The sequence below is a fragment of the Polyodon spathula genome, chromosome 15, assembly GCF_017654505.1.
Source record: "Polyodon spathula isolate WHYD16114869_AA chromosome 15, ASM1765450v1, whole genome shotgun sequence".
Taxonomy (NCBI): domain Eukaryota; kingdom Metazoa; phylum Chordata; class Actinopteri; order Acipenseriformes; family Polyodontidae; genus Polyodon; species Polyodon spathula.
In genome coordinates, this window is record NC_054548.1 from 27,060,009 (window position 1) to 27,082,913 (window position 22,905).

Sequence of the window (22,905 nt, forward strand, 5' to 3'; positions counted from 1 at the left end):
CATTGTAAGTTAATTTTTTTCTGTGGTAAAATATAAAGTCAAAGATGTCGTGGCTTGTTTATAAACACTAGTGATGGCAATTCAACATTTAAAGTTTAGAAACAAACCTACCTTTTAACTACATCTGTTCCATTCCAACATGATAAGCCATCAGCAGCAGTCAATTCACTGACACACAGTTGATCAGCCAGCCCACCATAAAATGTCCTGTAGAGCCGCAGACTGTTGACGAACTCTCTGCAAGGCAATGAATAAAACAATCTCATTAAAGCACTGCACCTACAGCACAGCACAACACAAGCTGAAGTATATCAATCCCATTACTTGCACACTTTTTTATTTTATCTTTTTTACCAGGACTCAAATAACGTGTTTTCCTAAAGGTGGCAGGATACAGGATGCACCCTATCGCCTGGAGATCGCTGGGTCAATTCCAGGCTATCAGGCTTCTCCCCAAGAATTCTGTACAGCTGGGTGGCAGAACATTATAGCTGGGAGCACTTTTAATGGAAAAATAAACTTGCCTTACCATAAATATATAATACAACAATAATTTGAATAATGTGTTGTCTTTCATTGACTATACCTGGTTGCGCTTTTTTATGTTCTACATTTACTTTTTCATTTCTGTTTTTTATTATGGTAAATTATACTGCTTATTTAGGCTCTCTACAATTTGACTGTTGAAACATAATGTAGGTTTATTGGAGTTCACAAAAAAAAAAAAAAAAAAAAAAAACCCTTTGCACTTGCTTTTTAGCTTAATTATTAAGTTTTCAGGGTATTTTGTTAATGCACGTCTATTTTTATTTTTCCTTGATCTACATTTTTTTTTTTTTTACACAACAGTACTTACACACGTTTGGTCACCATCATAACTGTTGCAGGAAACCGCAGTGTAATAATCCAGCACCTCTGCACTTAAGCATTTGTATGTTAGCTGACAATGTTCAGCTGATATCCCATCACACATTTCTTCTTAAAGGCGTTCAGCCTATATATATGAGTCCCCAATATCTCTCTCCAGCACCTGGGTACATATTGTTGCGATATCACAACAAAAGGAATATGTTTTTTTTTTTTTTTTTTTTTTTTTTTTGGTGAATACGTACAGCTGTTATGTACTATATATATATATATCACCTTACAGTACAATAATACAACTAAAAATTGACTGAATTATAATACCCGAAAATAATCTTAATATTTTTTTAATAAAGTAGCTGGTGCAAATATAGTATTAGGTGGTGGATTGCACCGATCGCTGGCTTATTTTGACCCCCTGCATTCATTGTCACTATTTTTTGCTATATATATATATATATATATATATATATATATATATATATATATATATATATATAGCAGTCATTTTTAATGTTTTAGCCTCTTGAAGTGATTAACACAGAAAACCCACCCCTTCAACTATCTGATTGGTTAAATGTTGCGTCAAGACATAACAGAGCTGTCATGTGGTTCCAAGATTTTTCTTTTTCATGCAGCAACGGTCTGCTAAAAGCGAAATCAATCCATACTGTTAAAGGCACAGTAGCATCTGCAAGACGGGCGGATCAGGTTTTTTCAGCTGAAAAAACCTGATCCTGAAAGGCCTGGGGTGACGTTGGCTTTTCCACTGCCAACAGTGGATGAGAGTTCCCAGGAGACGGTGCACAATTGGCCGAGTGCCGTCTGGGTGGGGAGGGATTAGGTCGGCCTGGGTGTCCTCGGCTAACCACGCACCAGCGACCCCTGTAGACTGTCCAGGTGCCTACGGACCTGCCTGAAAGTTGCCCAGAGCTCTGAGGTGGCAAAATGGCGGGCCTGCAGAGTGAAAAGAAGCGTATGGTGGATGGCACGTTTCAGAAGACGTGTGTGTCCATTTTCACCTCTCCCGAGTCAGTGCTGGGGTGGCAGCAGTGAGCCGGACTGAAATAAAAAAAATAATTGGGCTTTCCAAATTGGGGGGAAAAATGAGAAAAAATAATTGCCAATACCAAATAAAAAAAAAAAAAAAAAAACATGAAATAGGTGCACATCCAATAAACGCCAGAAAAACACTGGAAATTGCTACTCAATTTGTTGACTTGTCCTCGTAAATAAATAAAATAAAATACAGTAACCCACAAAAAAAAGTTGGCAATGTCCCGTCTTCCTGACTTCTACCTTGCATTGATTCGTTCTGAATACTTTAAATTAGGGGTGGGCACCAATATCGATATGTTGATATCGATATCGATAATAATTTCCATATCCTGATATTGTGGAATTAAAAAACATTTACTGTACGCTCACAAGACATACTTTTTATTGCTAATACAGCCAAAAATACAAACGCAGTATAATCAGGTTTATTTTACACTAAGATACAACAAACCCTATACATACCAATCACTGTCAGTCTCGTAGGCAAACATCACACATTAAATATTATTTAACCATTTTATTCCGTTGATTGGCGTTTTTCTTTTTCTAAGAATCAGATTAACAAATGTATTTCAAACAGTCAATAGCTATAAATCAAGAAAAACAACAAATCCACAACCTGTGTACCCTCTCTCGTGTGCTCTACTCCCGTTTCTTCACCTGTTTCCTCTCACCGACCAATCCCTTACCGGAAACTATATCCTCTTTTTTCAAAAAGTGCATGCGCTGTCTTTTTTTAAAGGGATACACACCTAAAAACAAACTTAACACACACACCATAATACACAGGAAAATCGGCCTAAATAATTTGAGAGATATATATATATATAATTTTTTTTCTTCCATTTAGAACGTGCTCACAAGGTACCGAATGCTATTTGAATGCTGCATGAAGCACTATTGGGATTATTTTGAGTTATGCGCATGCGTCAGTAGTTCATTGTATTTTTTTCCATTATTTACACTATTAGTAATGTTATTGGAACTTCAGGTATTATAAATTAGATGTACTTTTAAAACCTCAAAACACATCACAAAGTAATGCAACATTCAGCATGACATCACAGGTCACTTACTACATCTGGATGTGTCGTGCATTAGAGATTAAATTACTTCTAGATTGGCAGTGAAGTGCAGTATATAAACCAGGGGTGTCACACTCCAGTCTTCGAGGGCCGCAGGGTCTTCTGGCTTTCATTCCAACTTAAGCTCTCAATTAACATAATTCATCTAATTATTTGTTCAATTTGACATATTTAATATTTTTCAAGGTCTTTTACAGTTGATGGTTTTAAAAATGAACTTGACTCAAGGTACACTACCTATGAAACATTTTGAGGCCTGAAGTGTTAAATGTGTCCAGTTAATCAAATAATTTGATCAATTAAGTAACTGAGAGCTCGGGTGGAACGAAAGCCAGAAGACAGTGCGGCCCTCCAGGAGCCGAGTTTGACACCCCTCATAGATATACTTCGGTTCTGAGGTGGCTGGTGATGGCATGGAATAGTAAAACAATATAACAAGACCTTGTTTTTCTCCATGGATATTAAGATACTAAGTTAAAGTAAGTTATTGCTTTTCTTATGTAAATATCTGTTATATGTATATGTTTCATATTGCAATTGTGTTATAATAGTTTTGTGTATTTTGGAAGACTTCGATATTATCAATATCGATATATGTGCATGTGGCAGAGCAAAGCTCTGCCCTTTAAATTGGCAGGGATGGGGTTAACTTCCCCTACCTGCCTGGGTTTATTATGTTCAGGTGGCTGGGGTTGATTAGTTGATTAGGTTGATTAACGATCAATCAGCGCCCAGCCACCTGATATAAAAGGAGGCCTCTGCTTCTCATTGGGAGAGGGAGCTGAGGAAGCAGGTTGGTTTTTTTTTGGTTGTTTGGAGAGCTTGAATCCAGTGAAGGCATTGCCCAGCCTGGAGATTGTTATTTTTGTAAATTTTGCTTTTTGTCTTTCTTTGTGTTTAAATTGTTTTGTTTTGGCCCTTGTGCCCTTTCATTTTGTGTTTATTTATAATAAAATAGTTATTTTTTTGAACTGCAGTCTGTCTCTGGGCCTCTATCCACTCGCCAGCCTGCCACAGTGCATGATATCGATATACAACTGTCATTAAACCAGGGGTGTCCTGGTCCTGGAGGGATGGTGTCCCTCCTGGTTTTTGTTACAACTGTACCCTAAATTACTTAATTGGGCCAATTAAGTGCTTATTAGAAGTTTTATTGGTCCAATTAATTAATTTAGGTTATAGACAGTTGGAACAAAAACCAGGACCATCCTTGCGAGATTTAAAACAAGATTACAATTACTAGAGTGGAGGATTGTTCTTGCTTGCATATGGAGTATGGAGTATTTACAAGCTTGTGGAATATAAAACAGAATTGCAATTTGCAAATTACAAAAGGAAAGAAAGTACAAGCACTGTCGTGTTAATACATACTGGGACAGAAAAAAAAAAAACACTCAAGAATTTTGGAAAGTAATGGAAAACAATATAGTATATAAAAAGTAAGCCCCCCCCACCCCCCCAAAAAAAAAAAAAAAAAAACTTTACATAAAACTCTAAAATAGCTAAAACTAAGCACTGAAATTTTTTATAAAAACCGAAAAACAGAAGCCCTAGTTATAATACTGTGACATACTGTATCATACTTCTGTCAACTAATTGCATCGCAAAGATACTCTTGTGGTATCAGTAAGGTTGATTAAATGATCCTGTAAATTAACATGTTCAGCTGCTGTCCTCAAGCCTTTTGATCGTTATATCGAGGGGTTCTTTATAGCGAAACGACAATCAAAATGAAGGATAAACTGTTGGAGTAAGTTAATAAGATGATATTGTGAATAAAAGTAGAATTACACGTACCTCTGTCTTATGTATGCAGTGTTCTGCTTTTGCTTTATCCTATTCATTAAAGAATTAAAATAGTACAAAAAAACACAAATCCCGAATTAAAGGTGAACTTGTATTCAAAATCAATCTGACATGAATCATTTCAAAGTACACCAAATCTTAATACAACATGCAAGAATCCCAAACTGACATGAAAAGTTAATCAGATCCTCATTTTTTTTTTTAATTTTTTAAATTATTATTACTCAATTTTGCTTTGCCACATAGTTGCTGAACAAGTCAAAAAACAAGTGCTTTTTGACAACCTGTATTCATGACAGAGATAAGCCTGCACTACTACTTTTTTCAAACGATCAATATATATATTTGTTACAACATAAAATGATTTTTATTTTTTGAAGGCAGTTACACAGCGAGTGTTTCTTATAAGACAAAAGAGTGGACTTCACTGTGGAGGGGGCATGATCCCGTGTGTACAGACCAGGATGTTGACAGTGTGTGTATATTGTAACAAAAATCCTTAACGCTGATTTTATTACACTAATAAATGATCAATGACAATCTGCCAATTGTTAAGTAACAATTAACACGGCACTGTGGGCCATGACCTACATCACTAAAACTAATTAATTTTTAAAAGGAATTTCAGGGTGGAACTATTCTGTCTCTGCTCATTCGCTTCTCTCTGCTTCACAACAACAACAACCAATCAATCCCCCTGTCTCTGGTCTTCAGGCTGTCCTTACAAAAGTACCACCAAATGGTCCTGTCAGGACACTACACTCTGATTGGTTATCATATTATTATTAATAAAACAATGAATAATCCTCTCCCAACACCAAAACCCTAAACCTAAGGTCTGTATCCTATACTGCAGCCATTACACATCTAAAGTAGTTTTGGCATGTTTGGCAGTGAATAAGCGTTTTTGTTACTTAAAAAAAAAAGTGACTGGAGGTGCTGACTTCCTCAGTTGTCCTGACAGAAAAATTTCATGGTATCTTTGTAGGCACTGCGGTCTTTAGCCTCAGTTAGTCCCGCCTCGTTCCACTCCATGGCCAATCACCAGCAGCTCCTGTCGACCAATGTGAAACACACTCTCTCCTACTACAAGCATTCCTGCACTTCACAGACAACATTATCTTTTTTCCATCTTTTTGTTTGGGGTCCAGCGGCCAGGTTCGTTATAGCCAAAGGTTCTTTATAATGAAGGTCATTATAGCGAAGGTGTACTGTAGCTAATTGTGGCCACTGCTTCTCGTAACCTGTGCAGGCACATTCAAAGGGTCCTCATAATCGCAAAGATAAGAATGTGAAAATGCAGGTTTAAAAAATTGATTACAACCAAATTGGTTTAGATTGGTGCAAAAGTAGGCCAGTTAACATGTTCACCATGTGGAGTGTGACAGGAGGGTGATGCATTATCATTTTAATGTTCAAACTGCAGCCAGAAAGCAATGCAATACATCAGAATAAGGGAAATTTGCATGCAATGGTTTTTTTTGTGTGTGTAAAAACTTTAAAACATATAAATATTCCCTTTAAAGCAGTGCAGGTTCCTGGTTCTTTTTGCTCACACACCTCCTGTGCAGCAAGTAAATTCAGATAACTTACCGGGAATTTGTCCGATAACAGGGAACTTGCCTGATAACAAGAGATACTGTAATGAGGGGGGAAAAATGGTTTCATATGTTTTTTATGTTTGTTCTGAGTGTTTTAAAGTGAATGAAAATATTTCTTACTTTCTTCTGCTGGCTAGCGTGTCTTCACTCTCTCGCTGTGGTGCCTTAAGGGTTAGATAATGTTTGTTGTTCTCCAGCTGATCACCTGAAGAGTGTCCTGGTTTTCTACTTGGATGTCCACATGCTTTATTCACCTGAAACCAGAAGGAGCAATAACAAATAAATATCCATTCTGTGATCGGCGCAGCTGCAGATTCATTCTTACACAAAACACATCATTAATAGCAACAATATCACTCTATATCTGTGTGTTTCTGATATGGACTCATAACAGAGGGTTGCAGGACAGAAATGCATAATCTATCATAAAGGTCATCCCTGGTTCATGGAACTGTGTTTTCAAACCTGTCATTGACTGTTGAGATAAAAAAAAAGAGCATTACCATCTTGATCTTTGTCGGTCAGGATAGAAATAATTAACTGTCAGAGGAACTGCCTAACCATTAGACACTCCATGAGGTACCTTCCTTTCATCAAACCCACACATCTCCATCACGAGATTAACAGAACCCAACAACTGCAGCTGTGGTGAATGACAACAGCAACAGGTTTGTTTGAAAAATAACACATAAATAACCTTAGTTTTTACTCTGTACTGAATCTTAACTGTGCATCAGAGATACACTTAGAGGGATAAAAACATTCCTAGACCCAAAGGGCCCAATTTTGATGAACACTAAATAAAATTGGGAGGCCATGTGCAAACTGTGTCTACGTGGTGTCTTGCCAGATCCGCCATGTTGTGGTTTTGAACAGAGCAAAGGCTGGACGCTGGTGTGATCTGGTTAACACTGGCCAATCCATGGAAGGTGGGAGGCAGAGTTAGCAAGTCTAGAGAAACTGACTTCCCCTTTAAGGTGAAATGCTCCTTACTGTGCATGCGTTTTCTGAGATTGTTTGATAATAATAACAATAATAATAATAATAAAAAACATCAGTTATTTCCATTATAGTAAACATCCCACCACAAGAGCTTATATTGGGTATAGTGCTAAAACTATATCGATTTATAGGAAATATATCTAGATTTGTAGGAAAACATGTTTTAAATGCACTTCATAACGACTAGAAGTTATTTATTGTTAAGTGTACATGAATTGGATAACACTAAATTCACAAGGCAGGAACCAGGGGTGCAAGACGAAGGGAGCGTTCTGCAATTTAGGATTCTAGGCTCGGCCTCTAGCGCAGGGGAGAGAGAGAGAAAAGGACTGGACAGACTCCAATCGAGAGTGCCTTCCCTATGGAGTCGAGACTAGCCCTATCGGCTTCCGGGGCCCTGAAAACACAAAGTCCTCTGACTTCTCGGAGAGTCATTATAGGCTCGGCCTCGCAACTGGGTCCCAGTTAGTGACCGAGTTCGACCCTCAGAGGATGGAACGGCTCATACAAAGCCTTGATGTAGGGAAGAAAAGAGAATCTGAGAGAACACAAATAATTGTTAGTTATAGGACTTGAGCACTAAGAGTAAGAGGGCCATGTCCCAGGAGGATAAAGGAGGAAGTAACACAAAGCCTTCTTGTATGAGGCAACATAAAGCACATGAGCTGTTAAAGAACAGTGAAGCCGATGGTCCCCTCTGACGTGACGAAGAACATGTGGAGTTATCACTATCCCCCCAGAGGGGACCGAAACAGAAGCACGTGACGTGAAAAAAGTGAGGAGGAGGAGGGAGGAAGAGAAAAAAGCAAAACGCAAGAGAAAGAGCTGAGCTGTGACTGGGTTTAAATAGGGAGTTAATGATGATAGACAGGTGAAATTAGGAAATAGCGAAGCCCTGGTTCATGCCCACCAAATTTCACAACAAAACATTTCTACTTTCCTAAGCCTCATTGTTAATCAGCAAAAACATGGCCAAACTACTTTATTGTTTTAATTTATTTTAAATATTTCCAACTCTCTTAAGGCCAACACTTTTTTGTAACATATAACATAAACAATAGAGTCTGGAGAATTTGTGTCCAGCACTGAGTGACAGCACAGATGGTCAATAAATGCTATAAACACCAGCATATTGCAATCTGATGCCATTTACAAGAAGGCTAATACTGGATAAAATATTTCTTCTATTTAATATTATTGTTGTATTGTTGTTACAATTTCCAGAAAACCACTGGGGAGCGTTTTTGAGTTTTCATTTTCAAGCTACAAGCAGGCAAGTAAAGATGCATTAATTTTCCTATTTCACTTTCATACATTTTCCTTATGATTCAGAATATTTCCAAAACCTCTCAAAATCAACATATAACATATCTGTTAACTATGTTTCATGTATGTATACTTGTACACTGCATTCACAGTGTATGCAAATTTAAATCTGTAGTTCTGAACGGTAAATCTAGACGCTGTAGCATTTGTTGTGTTTTGTCTCGGGAATGTGTTGATTGTTAGTTCTCTCTATATTGTCTCTTTAATTGTATCCCTCAAAAGCAGCTTATTTATTGTGTGTTCAGCAGTTTCTGTGTGATATTGTTCAGTGTGGTTCTTTGAAAATAGCTGCTTTGAGGAAGTTTATTTGAATCGCAAAGGAAAACCTTTGTGTTCAAAATCACTTAGTTGACAATGATACTGACAGTTTAAAATTATATTACTTTGAATTGAAACACAAGATAACTATTTGTCTGATATTAAATATTTTTCTTCTGTGTTACTTTGTACTACTGTCTCCCAACCACCTCGCTAGTATGTTCGCACGCAGTTTTTTTTTCTATTAATAACTATAAAACTCTTATTGTGATACATTTAAAAATACTATAAGAAACTTAGTAAATTCAAATGATTTGACTACATTTTGAGGAAATCTATTTTTTTTTTTTTTTTTTTTTTTGGAGCAATGTTATTTTGATGTGCTTCTGTTACTGTCAGATTTAGCCTACTGACAGATTTTCAGTTTTCAGGTAGAAAGCTTTCCACAGCTATCCTTGACTAAACAGCCTAATTTCAAGCTTGTGTCTTTGTAATTGGCTATAGAGCAGACATGCACATCTTTTCATGTTTACAAATTACTGTATTAAGAAAGATTGTACTTTATAAATACATCTTGGAGCACATCCATAGTGTGTTAGTATACATGAGAAATTAATATTTTGGGAAAAGTAATTGCTCTGTGGTTGTACACACAAAGTACACTATTTCCTAAACTAACAGTGTGCATTAGCTAAATGTAATTTTTCTATCCCAAATAACACACTGTCACTGATATCAATTGTCAGCAGTGTTGTGGTGGAGTTTTCATAAAGTGTTGCAGTTAATCCACCAGATGGCGCAATTGTGTTCCATAAAAATAGTGCCAAGTCAAGACTGAAAAATGTTTTTTTACCTGAATATAGAGCTATCAATTTGAAGGCTATAAGCAGACCTAATGATTAGGGCCCTGGGTTTTTACAACTTGTTTTTTAACCTGGCACTTGTTAGAAAAAATTTACTTAAGGTAATAATGCATTACATTTGGCAATCTAAATTATCGGGAGTTTCCTGACGAAATCAGACGACTTGGCAGGGATGCAGTAAGCATCAATCCCTGGGATAGAATCTAAAAGGAGGGTTTCTTTATCCAAACTACAAACTTGTTTGTGGGTCAAAAATCCTTACTGCCTTCAGAAATGTGTGAGCTGGTTGAATAAAACGTGGATTTATTCTGCATTGATCAGGGTTGTAGTAGCTCATCAATTTTTCACAAACTTTGTTTTTATTGGCATCTGTGCTGTGCATAATGGTATGTATTCCTTAATTATTCTTGAGATCAGTTTAGCTGGAGCGGCTACATGGACATTTGGAGGTTTAGGACTGAACTGCGGGTTAGTCCTGTCCTTTTAATTCTCCTGTGAATTTCATAGAGCCCTACTAATGATGTACCTGAAGAAATTACAGGTGGCACTGTAGTCTCAAAGAGCCAGGGTGCTACCCAAGCGGCCACATGTCAGTACTGACAGTGTCAACAGGACTCAATAGTTTAAATTCAATTTGAAAAACAGATGCAGACAGATCTGAAGTACAGATACAGTCCAGTTTCTAAATAATGTGACAAGGGACTGTATTGTATGTTTTTACCCCTCTTATTCAGTTTGCCCAAGCAGTTACTCTCCATAACAACATAATAATTAAACGTTAGACCCAAGCATCACTAAATTATATTGACAATTTAAGAGCATCCAAAACTCTAATTTTGAATTAGAGTTCAATTTTTAAATAATTTTTTATTTGAAAATAAGCCTGCCCTGTTGACCAAAACATAGGCCACTTTGTACTAAGATACAATTGAAGAATGACTCAATCCTAACTACACAACATTACATTTTCTCTCTCCTCTTTTTATATAAATATCCTGTGCTGGATTAACTCAATTTAGCATACTGTGCTGCCACACCATTACTGATAGCTCTTCTTTGAAGAGACATTTAGTCTCATCACTTTCATTCTCTTCTTTGAAGAGACATTTAGTCTCATTCACCCTTCTAAGTGAAAATGAGACTGTTTAATAAAATATGTGCAGTCATACAGTAACACTTACATGTTTAGCCTCGCTAGCTAGGAAACTGTTTTAGAGTTTGGCTATTAGGAGTGAGTAAAGCCAAGAGTAATTAGTCATTAATAAAAACAGATTTGGAAAGTTTTTTCAAATTATAATGCATACTGGAAAATACTATAGCTATTACAGTTTTTTCTCCAGATCTGCTTTTTTTTTTTTTGGGGGGGGGGGGGGGGGGGGGGGGGGGGGGGGGGGGATACGTTTTGACCCCCCCTTTTATCTTTTTAAACACTAATCCTATCTATTAAAGAGACAAATTGTTACAACATGTTTATGTTCCAAAAGATATCACCTTACTCCCTAGCACTGCCAAGATATTATTGGCTGAACATGGAAACAATACATCAGAATTAACTAAAACTCAGAATTTGAATTGTTGTTCAGTAATAATGCAATTTACTTTTCTTAAATATTTACTTGAGAGCCACACATTCATGTTAACCTGCACAAAACAAATTATTTTTAACAACGGAATGTACAGAGTCTTGATGCAAAAGCTTAATGAACTCATGTGCTTCATTGATTTCAAGAAGGAGTTTGATTGGGTCTCGCATGTCAAGTTGTGGATAACCATGATGGATATGGGATACCCTCCACACTTGATCAATTTAATGGTGAAGTTGTATAGAAAGCAGAGAGCTAGAATCTGGGTAGCAGGAACACTATCAGAGTGGTTTCATGTAAAAAAGGGTGTCAGGCAAGGCTGTGTCATGTCACCATATTTATTCAACATTCTAGCTGAAATGGTTATGCGTAAAGCACTTGATAGTTTCGCAGGGGGGATTCAGATTGGGGGCCGTCGAGTCTCAAACCTCAGGTACGCCGATGACATCATTCTACTAGTCAGTTCAGAAATGGAATTACAAGAATTGGTTGATCGTTTAGGCAAAGCCAGCATGAATACAGTCTCATGATAAACGTTGAAAAGACCAAAGTAATGAGTCTAAGGGGAACAACATGCAGAATATTGATTCAAGGTTCCAAACTAGAACAGGTGGACACCTTTCCCTATCTTGGGTCGCTCATTACAGAGGATGCTGAATGTATGAAAGAAATTAGAGCTAGACTAGCTAAAGGTCAAGGTGTTGAAACAACTCGAAATAAAATATGGAAGAGTCACAACATTTCTCTCGGAACAAAGATCAGACTACTGAAGACTTTAGTATGGCCAGTGGCAACATATGGTTGTGAAAGTTGGACCATCAAGAAGAAAGATGAGAAAAGATTACAGGCTTTCGAAATGAAAGGACTCAGGAAGATTTTAAGAGTCTCTTGGGTTGCCCGAAAAACAAATGAATGGGTTTTGGCCAGAGCGGGCGTACGGAGGGATATACTGGACAGCATCAAAAGAAGGAAACTGGTCTACTATGGTCACATTACACGGAAGGAAGGAGACTGCTTGGAGAAACAGATATTACAAGGTACAACACCTGGTTCACGAACACGAGGGAAACCAAGGACAACATGGATGGACAATATTAGAACATGGATGGGCCTTACAACTGAAGAAGCGACGAGGAAAGCTCAAGACAGAGTTCATTGGCGAAGATTTGTACATAACGCGACCAACCCTCGGATCAAGGAAGGTTGAAGACAAGACAAGACAATGTACCTTCACTGTGCATCATGGGCATTGGTTACCTTTTATAATACTGTCGCTCCAAAACATGTTGAAATCATAACCCCTATTCAAAGCTTCAATTTAAAGTCTATCTTCATCCAGAGGAAATACTGGAATATGCTGCATGCTAGTTGGATAGCAAAGGTTTATTTCAGTTTATTTCCTTTATTATTTTAATTCAGTGCTTGGCCCCTTTAGGGTGATAAAACTTGACTAAAACACCAGTGCCCTTTCCCAGCGGCACGGTCCCTTCCCCAGGGTTATCACTAAACCGACACACACCATAACTTCTAAATAGCGTAAAACATGACTTGTCTAACCACATGATCCGTTATTATAAAGATAATACAATTTTTACACCAAGAAGTGAATCTTCAGTTTGTCCAGTGACACAAGACATGGGCAATGTTAACTTCTACAATGATAGTTAACAATGTATACTCACTGGTGATCAGATACATTATGTCATTTTTAGAATATGAAAGTGGTCAGCGGCTGATGATCCAGGTAACTCTAACGCTAAGAGTATATTCAAGTTTTGAATAGTTTATTTATTTATTTATTTTTCATAATTAGCATAAGTTGGTTGGTTTTGGAAGGACTGCATTGCACTTTCTTAATTATTGGCATTCTGCCTGTGTGTGTTCTAGGAATGGAGTCAACTCTATAAAAAATGAACTTGATATTATGTCATTGATGTAGTTCCCACAATAAAGAAATCTGCAACAAAGAACAACCCATGAAGTCGTCACAAATGAGACTTCCTCGAGAATCAACAGCACCTCCAAACCAAGCACCTACTATCAGCCCTCTTTCATCATTTCGTCAGTTATAGTAAACAGAATATAACAGTCTTGGATATACTGGCTATCATATTTTCAGTTCATTCCATTGCAGTGGTGTCAAATTATTAGGGAACTGGTTGGAACAAATTCAGGTAATATTCCTATAACAAAATGGACTGAAAAGCCTAGGTTGTGTACCCCTGCTACATATGTAGACGCTGTATGGTGCGGGCATGGTCATAGATTGCCCTTCCAGTCCGGCTCCTCTTCAATTTGTTGTAAATAATTCAAAACTCTTGTACTCACCTATTGCTGTCTCAATCTTTTTGCTCCCTCCTATCTCCAGACTATAATTTCTCCATAAGCCCCCTCCATTATCTGTACCCCCCCTCCACTCCCCCGTTCAGAGTCCGCTCCTTCTCCATCCTTGCCCCTCAGTGGTAGAACGACCTACCCACTGATCTCAGGACTGCTCAGCCCCTGACCACCTTCCGCCACCTCCTCAAGACACACCTGTTCAGACAGCATCTGTAAACCTCACAACTCTCGACCATACTGGACTATGTGGCACCAGATTGTATCAGTACTTGCATCAGCTTGCACTTGCACTAAACTGCTCCATACCTTGCCATATTCTACTACTGCTCTTAATTATAACTATTTCCTGTATCTTGTGCTTGATTTTACTCTTATATGTATCGGTATTCATGTTTTTTGTAATTGCTGTTATTTGAAATTGTTCTTATTCATCTATCGTACTTATTATGTGCTCTTAATGAACTTTACTCATGTAAGCAAATATTTTTACTATGTTAACTGCTCTCAGTCAAACTCACTCGTAGATGTAATTATTTACTGTATTCCTTATTTTTCTACTGATTTTATAGTACTTTATAACTGCTCTTATCTGTAATGTGATATTCTCTAATGTGATATTTTGTAATGTGATATTTTGTAACTACTCTAAGTCCCCCTGGATAAGGATGTCTGCCAATAAATAAATCAAAATAAAAATAAAACATAGTTGGAATCAAGACCTGGAGTGCCCACCCCTAGCATAAAGTCTAAAATAGGATTGAATAGCAATTGGAATATTCTTACCTGTACTGAAAGCTTTGGCCCATTTATTTGAGCATACATAACTGCATCATTTACAAGCGAATGAAGGTTGAGCAGCACTTGCTCAATGTCATGGGTTCCATGCATCCCGTTTGACAGCTCTTCCAAAGACTTGACATACTCCCTCCAGTGAGCATCAATTTCTGCCATGCTGGCCAAGCAGCCTCTTACCACATTGAGACAATACCCCATACACGGTTTACTCTGAGTCAGGCTTTGGCAATGAGGACAGTACTGCATCTTGAGTAAGGCTCTGTTGCATTCTTTTGTGTACTGCAAATGGTCTGTTGTGTTAATGACTTCGATCCCCAAGTTCAAAGCCTGCAAAAAAACACGGCTGGGCAGCAGAGATCTTCCTATTTGTCCAACTGCTAATTTGGGAATGTTTCCAAATGGATTCAGGTCCCTTCTTGCCATCCGTGTGCACTCAGCATAGTCAAGTGCTATATCTGTCAAGCCAGGGTTTATGAGGTGATTGTAAACCAAAGGGAACAGGCTGTCAAAAAACCTGTTCATAAACTCCTCAATGCTGACCTCAGAGCCCAGCACAAAAAGTCCAATGTCAGTGAAGAGCTCTCTCACTGATGCAGCCGTGTCTGCAGCCATGTTTCTGTAAGTGGTGTGAAATAACGTATTTGTGTAGTTCTCAGCTTGCCGGATGAGGGTTTCAAATGTTTCTGCAAGAAAGAATGTTTTGTATTAGTTCAAGAGAATGCATGGGAATTGCATTAAAACAATGCCCATTAAAGTACTACATAGGGTGTTTTTGGAGAAAAAATACCAGAGTCAAAAGATTGTTGAGAAAAAACAAAGGAGTATTATGGCTCTCAATCAAGTATAAAAAAATACCAAATAGTGCTATGAAATGATTTATGAAGTGAAACCACAGACATAAAAACGCATAGTTTTTATGGAACCGATATGGTACATAGTCATAGTTTATATGAGAATACATGTTTTCATACATAAAAACTGCACATATTGTAAGAGATCTACATTGCAAATGGAAGTAGATTAATGGAAAAATTTAATAAGCTACAACAATGTTACAGGTGTATAGAACAAAAAGTGACCTTGATCTTCAGCTAGTGCCTTGCCAGCAACAGAGCAGAGACACCTACAGGGTGAAGTTATTTGTCCATTTCGTACTTTCCAGAGCAAGAGAGTATGTACAGTATGTATTATCATAGAGGCAGACCTTTACTGTGGCAGCTTACTGCCTGGAGACGAATGCAAACCTAAACAGAGCCAAAATCTCAACCTGCTGGGGGCCTTTGAACACTGTTCGATTTAAAAATATAACTGCCAGTCAAATATACACTATTAAGGAAGTATTTTGTTATGTATTTGTTTTTAAATTTCAGGGGCATTAAAGGCTGCAATAACATGGATGTTTTAGCTTTTGTTGTATAACACTGACTAAATAAATCTACATTCCAGTATAATCCTTAGTGACTCCCTCCCTAAATCCTCTCCAAGCGGTGGCAGCTGTCCTACTGGATCCACCTATTGCCATGTACAGTATTTTAGTTAGCTCACTGATGCAGTTTACACTATTCCTACTCAATCTAACAAATATAAAAAAAGTGAATTTAAGCACAACATTAATTTATACAATGCATCAATTAATAGCATACAGTAGTGCTGAATGCAAGATGTTATGCACATTATAGTTCCATGTCATACTAAAAAGGGTCACAGCAAGCTTATTTTTTAGATTATAAGTTTTTTTTTTTTCTTAGAAAAACAATACTTACTGTTTGCACTTAGAAACCGTAATGTCCCATACAGTTTCAAAAGTATTTAAACATTTGGAATGGTTGATATTATTCTATGCTGAAAACAACAGCTGTCAGTGACAGAATGAAGCAGGTTAAATATACACATGCACACTCCATTGTCAACCTACTGCATTTAATTCTTAGGCATATCACCTAGCTATGCCCTGTTCTCTCTGTCTGCTGCGGAGAAACTGGTCCATGCCTTTGTCTTGTCCAGACTTGACTACTGTAATGCCCTGCATGCTGGGTTTACCAAGAACACCCTAAACAAATTGTAGTATGTGCAAAACTCAGCAGCCAGGGTTTTGACTAGGTCTCAATCTGGTGATCATATTACCCGTTCTGGAATCCTTACATTGGCTCCCTGTTAAGTTTTGCATTGATTTTAAAATCTTGCCATTTACTTTTAAGGCTTTGAAGGGTGTGTCTCCCTCTTACATAACTGACATTTTTGTTTATTTATACTCCTAGACGCAATTTGTGGTCCACTGATGTTGGGCTCTTGTGTGTCCCCATGACCAGATTACGAACTGTGGGTGATCGGGCCTTCTGTTCCTATGCCCCTAGGCTGTGAAATGCCCTTCCCAAAGAAATTAGGGACTCTGAATCCCTGGGTGTTTTTAAATCTTGCCTTAAAACTTTTTTTTTTAAGATTTAATATTTATTAGGAAGCTCTCAAACCTGGAACTTTACATCCACTAAGTGGACTAATCCCAGTTGGATTTCATTAGGAACTTAATGTAATGTTTTAAAAATGTTATATAATTAAAATTGAGTTATTTAATATAAATACTGTATTGTAGTGATCTGATAAGTTTGATAAAACCACTACCCTGTTTATTTACTTAAAGCAACTCTTTAAAACATTACATATTGTAAATATTTACAAATCTTTAAGATTAAAGTACAATTTAGTCTAGACTGTTTCCTTCATTCTGACCCAGATGAGAAGAGCGGCCTTTAATTAAAGCAACTTTAGGGAATAGAGGGAGGAAAATGAACCTGAAATGCAATATCGAGTTACAACAAGTTATAGCTTTCTTCACAAAAAAGGCACCAGACACAAAAACACTTCATAAACAATTGCTTTGTAGCTTTCAACGGCTTACTGATAATGAAGAAATTCACTCTAAATAGGTGCAATTACTTTGGTTGCCATGGAGAAGGAAAAAAAGGAAGTGAATTAAAAATAAAATGTATTCTAAAGTAATACACACATCAGAATAATTTGCATTTTACTAGATTTTCATTTAAGTTACAAGAATATTGTTGTATCTTTTGTGTCTGTCTCATGTCCTGTTTATGGTAATTTTCAAAATGTCAGAGTTAACCAATACAACAGGGGAACAAGAATGCGAACGTTTTTAACATTACCTTTAAGCTTATTTTTAAGTTGTGTTGTATTTCAGCTGGCAGTATAGCATGCTACTGCCAGTAAATTGAGTCTTAAACTCAAGCCGGTAATGCCCTACATATCTCCCAATGAAAAGAAGTGGGAAAGAAAAGCAAAACTCTCTCTGTGTCACTTCACTTGTGGATGCCCATGATAGGGGGTCAAGTAAAAAAATCAGATCTCCACTACACCTGAAGTTTGAATTTGTATTTATTGATTTATTCAGAAAAAAAAAAAAAAAAAAAAAAAAAAAGTGCAAAAAGACACACTACAAAACACATTTCTGCTCTTGGATAGGAAATCCAGTTACTGAAACAAAGAATTACAGTCATCACTCACATATCCGAACCTATAAAATTTTGACTTAGTGACTGTTAAACGAATGTGACGCATATCGGATTATTTCATTTTGGCCCGTTCCAACCCTTGTCCCCTTTTTCAGGGAACAAAAAATAAAAGATACAATGTCAAAAATACAAAGCTGAAAAGACTGTGTTTTAAAATAAGTAGGCTTCCAGTTAGAGGCACTGTAGTTGGTTTTGTTGGTAGAGTACTATATTTTCAACAGAAGTATTTTAATTCCGAACGATATGATTCTGAAAATGTGGACACGTGGACTGTAATACAGTACATACTTTTATATCTGATACGTATTGTAGCAGTATGTAAAATTCCCCATTAAATGACCAAACAGCAAAATTATGTCAAAATGTTACCCATGCACAGAACTGTGTAAAATTTAAAAGGCAATATAATTTAGAAAAAGATTAAAAAACAACATCAGTTTCCAGAATTAAAACAGTATCCAATGTCGGTATTCAAAATTGCAGAATATAGTGCTCGATAAGGCCCTAATGTCACAGTTCACTTGCAAATGAAAACGTACAAAAGCAACTGAAGATCACTTTTAAAAAATTATCATAAAAAAAAGCACCACAGTATCTAAAACTTTTTATGATTAACTTTTACATTACCGTAGCTTGTCTCATACGCTTTGTTTTGGCTGCATTTCCGTCAGGTGAAATTGGAGGAAGCGCTGTGTAAAGACAGACTGATTTGGCTTGCAAAAAAACAAACAGCGGGCTGTGACAGATAAACAAGTACATTGTAACATTGAAGAGATGTATTAGAAACTGGTGATGGGAGTCGGAAATCGCATGTGACGGGTTTGTGTGTGTATATATATATATATATATATATATATATATATATATATATATATATATATATATATATATAAATGGGGATTGATTTTATTCTTAATACAATGGTGGTAAAACGCAACTGACGTGTATCTGGGTAAAAGATAACCGAGTACTAAATGTATTTCATTTTAGATTAAAATAATAACAAAATTCATTTCAGCCATTGCAAGAATCAGACTCTATAGTATACTAGTAGATGATGATCATACATACTGTATGCATTCCATACAAACTCTCTTACAGCAATTCCAGCTGCTCGTGTCAACGTGTTCAGCAGACGATTCCAGCAAGCCCTGCTTCTGCAGTGTTCTTCCCTCGACTATTCCAGCGACATCATAATGCAAGGCTGGTGCTGCCAGGAGCAGCTCGAGAAGTCCAGACTACTCTACATGACTTCTCTTATACAAGAAGTAACACTCTACACACACGCTACAACTTTGAAGATGCCTTTACCAAAGTATTCTGCAAAGCATAACTAGTGCTACAAAGCCTGGTCAGACCACAATGCAGTATCTCGTTGCACAGTATGCAAGTATTCACCTTATATACGTATACCGTAGTATAATCAAACCAGAGTGTAATACAGCAAAGTAAAAGCATGGTTAAGTTTAGGTATGAATTGTAAAGCTCAGAGTGGTATGGTATATTAAAAACATGGTAAACTGTGGTATATGCATAGCATAAACATGGGCAAAGCATGGGAAAACTACAAACTATACAACGCTATCATTATAAATTACTGATAACTTTTGTAGGAACAATTCACTAATTGATAATGTAATGTTTATCTGGGTTGATTAGTTCTTACTAACGATATTTAATTGACGTGTTCTAAAGATCGAGGATTTACTATGAACACACATTCACACGCAGACACAAGGAATGTTTATTCAATAGTAGTATTTTATTAAGTACACAAATAATAAACAGAAATCAGAAAAGTCAGAAAGTAAATCTCTTAGTCTCTAAGCACGAAACACAATTCAAAACTCTCACTGCACTCATGCTGGTTAGCAGGCAATTGAAATATGATGCTGCCTGTCTCCTCACACACAAAATAGCAGCTCGAGCAAGCTGACATAGCTAGTAGCTTGCACACACACGCCCACTACAAGCACACCCTCAGCTGAAATGATGTAGACAACCTTAACATATATCACATCAAGCTTATACATGGTATATAGATTAAGGATATAGCAAGTTTACTTTTAAAGAAATTCCTCATACAACGAGGTAGATTACTTATAGTTACTTCATCAAGTTTCACGAGTGTACAGCATACCCATACTGGTTTGTCTGATAACAATCTCTGTAAGTTTTACGGCAGTCCTCCAGCCGGGCCTCAGTCTCGTTGCTTATGGTCGAAGACTCGCTTGCAGCTTGCTTCCTCATCTTGGATCCGTTTTTAGGCAGAGTCCCGGAGTTGCAGCTTTGCTTCGCAGAGTGACAGCACCTTGCTTAGCTTTCGATCTGGAGCGTAAAATTTTTTGCTTGGCTGTTTATAGTCTTTTCACTCTGCTGAGTACTACTTCAATGCGATCATTTATGTGTTTTGCCTTTTTTAAAACTCACAGTTCTTTGATGTTTTAATGTCCTTTTCCACTGGGACATCACTAGTTTATGTCTTCCTTGCGTCAAAACGATTGTTGTTGCACGTGTGAATTATCTGTACGTAATTCAACTGTCCTTTCAGCTTAATCCAGTTCAGGCACCACCTAGCCCTGCTCACCTCTTTCAGTTGGTCACATAGTTCAGTAGGTCTGCAAGAAATAGGCCCTCTTCTCAAGACATAGCAGTTTGCCATGTTTCTCAAAACATACAGTTCCATTAACTAATCCAGTTACATTTCCAATACACGTTCATGTATTAATATCATTTTCAGGGAATACAGTATGTCCCACAGTTTAGACAAATCATTCATGTGTGCAGCAGAAGGCCTCTAACTGAGATCATACCTGTACTGGAGTTCTAATTATATGGCCTAAATCCTAACCTTGGGACATGTCACAGAAGCCTTCAGCACTCACTCTCTGCCAATTCAGAGAGCAAGTAGCTCAGGTGCATTGTTACCATTTAAAATGCATGCTTTTAGAGTGATATACAAAACCAAGATCACACAGTGACTCCTAATGCAAGGTTAACTTTCACTTTCTGAAATGTGGAATTATTGGTGATCTTGATGTGTCACTAACATTAACCGTCAAGTTTATTGGCTGACAAATGGTCTATGACGTTAGCAATTAACGTTGTAAGAGGGACCTAATGGTTAGTTTGGATGTTGTGTCCACAAAAGCATTACATCCTGGCATTAGTGAGGATAGATTTTACCTAGAGCTGGTAAACATATTGATTTTATAAAAGGATCACGGTTATCTGATACATCTGGTGATGCAGTGCTACTAAAACTCTTATAGGCATTAGCCATGTTGCTTAGATGATTTCCCACACATTACATTGTAAAGGTAAGAACTTTGAGTTAAACTGAGCACAAAACAAACGCAATGTATGGATTAAATAAAGTGTGTATCTTCAGGGTACAAAAGCCAAATGTTACACAATGGTACAAAATGAAGACAAAAACTGATGTAACCCATACACTACAGGATGGAGCTAATTTTGGAGGTAAAATCTGATACTTAAAAAAACGGTTGTTTTTCTATTCCCCAAACATTGTCTTACCTGTCGGTTAACACAAGCTTGAGGGAAACCTGCATTGAGCTGCCTTACCCTCTAAAATGGAAAATGTTAGCAGTGCTGCCTAATTACAATCAACTGTGGGAGTGTAACAGTAATTTAAACGTATTATGAGATATTATCTGTCGTAGCTGTAAGTGCTGACTCACAACAAAGAACCAGTGTTACAGTACAGTAGGACAGACATGTAACTCTCTTGTCTTACTGCAAGAAAGCTTCCAACTATAGACTAGCTTTTTTGCTCTTTCACAGAGTTCTCATATAAGAACAGGTTACTTACTTCAGGTGTGTTGTGGAAGAATTGCCCCTTGATTAAAACACATCTCTGTTAATTAATTAATTTGTACTGGGAAAATTCTCAGAGCTCAATAACAAAAAAAAAAAAAAAAAAAAAAAAAACAGCTAAGGCATGTTCATGATTACAGACAGGGAAGGTTAGGATATCACATTTATGAAAAACATATGATCTCCTGTTCCTAGCAGCTGCTTACATTTGAACCGGATGAATGTCATGCCCACGGAGGGGTTCCTACTGTGCTGAATCTGCTTGCTGTTCAGACTTCATACAAAATCTGTCATCAACTCTGGAACCTCTGCTTCAAAATACCAACCATGAAATACAAACGCTTACTTACCTACAGTCTTATATACTGTATAACGTGACCCAGACAGTGGTTTTCTTTTTTATCTGACAAGACATTACTTGTGAAAAGACCACTAAGAAACAAAAAATCTGGAATCAAAAGCGTGGAAATGTTGTTTGCTGTATCCTTTTCAACACCAATGCTTGTAGTTTTAATTTTAAAAGAAGATTCACTGTGGCTGCTCAAAAGCTGCAGCACAAGTGTTTCTGATATACAGCACATTTATTTTAGATGACAAGTAAAAACAATAGATGTGATGAGTGTGTTTGAAATATTTATTATCATTTTTTATTACATCGATCATTGAAGAATTAGCCATCTAAGAGATGCCTTTCACCTCTGGGAACCGTTTCAATTAATCGTGGGTTGAAATGACAAAAGATAACTGTAACTGCTAGGTCGTGATATACTTTTTATAGATTTGCAAATCCTTCTGTTATTATGCCCAGATTGAATTATCTGCCAGAAGCTATTGTGCAAGTGATCCTTCAGTGATTTAGGTCAGTCTTTTTGCATGCAAATACAGCAAAGATCTGCAAAAATTACAGTAATTTGTTGTCTGCAATAACAGAACAACCACAGCAGTGTAATACTATCAAT

General features: G+C 37.1%; 1 protein-coding gene across 1 annotated transcript in view; it reads right to left on the reverse strand.

Moving 5' to 3' along the window:
- The window catches only part of gpc5a (glypican 5a), a 187,009-nt gene that overhangs the window by 95,107 nt on the left and 68,997 nt on the right, over positions 1 to 22,905 (reverse strand). The window contains exons 3-5 of the mRNA XM_041271996.1: positions 14,571 to 15,265; positions 6,536 to 6,669; positions 112 to 237 (exon numbers count right to left, since the gene is read on the reverse strand). Coding sequence (XP_041127930.1) covers positions 112 to 237; positions 6,536 to 6,669; positions 14,571 to 15,265 — 955 coding nt within the window. The remainder of the gene's footprint in view (positions 1 to 111; positions 238 to 6,535; positions 6,670 to 14,570; positions 15,266 to 22,905) is intronic.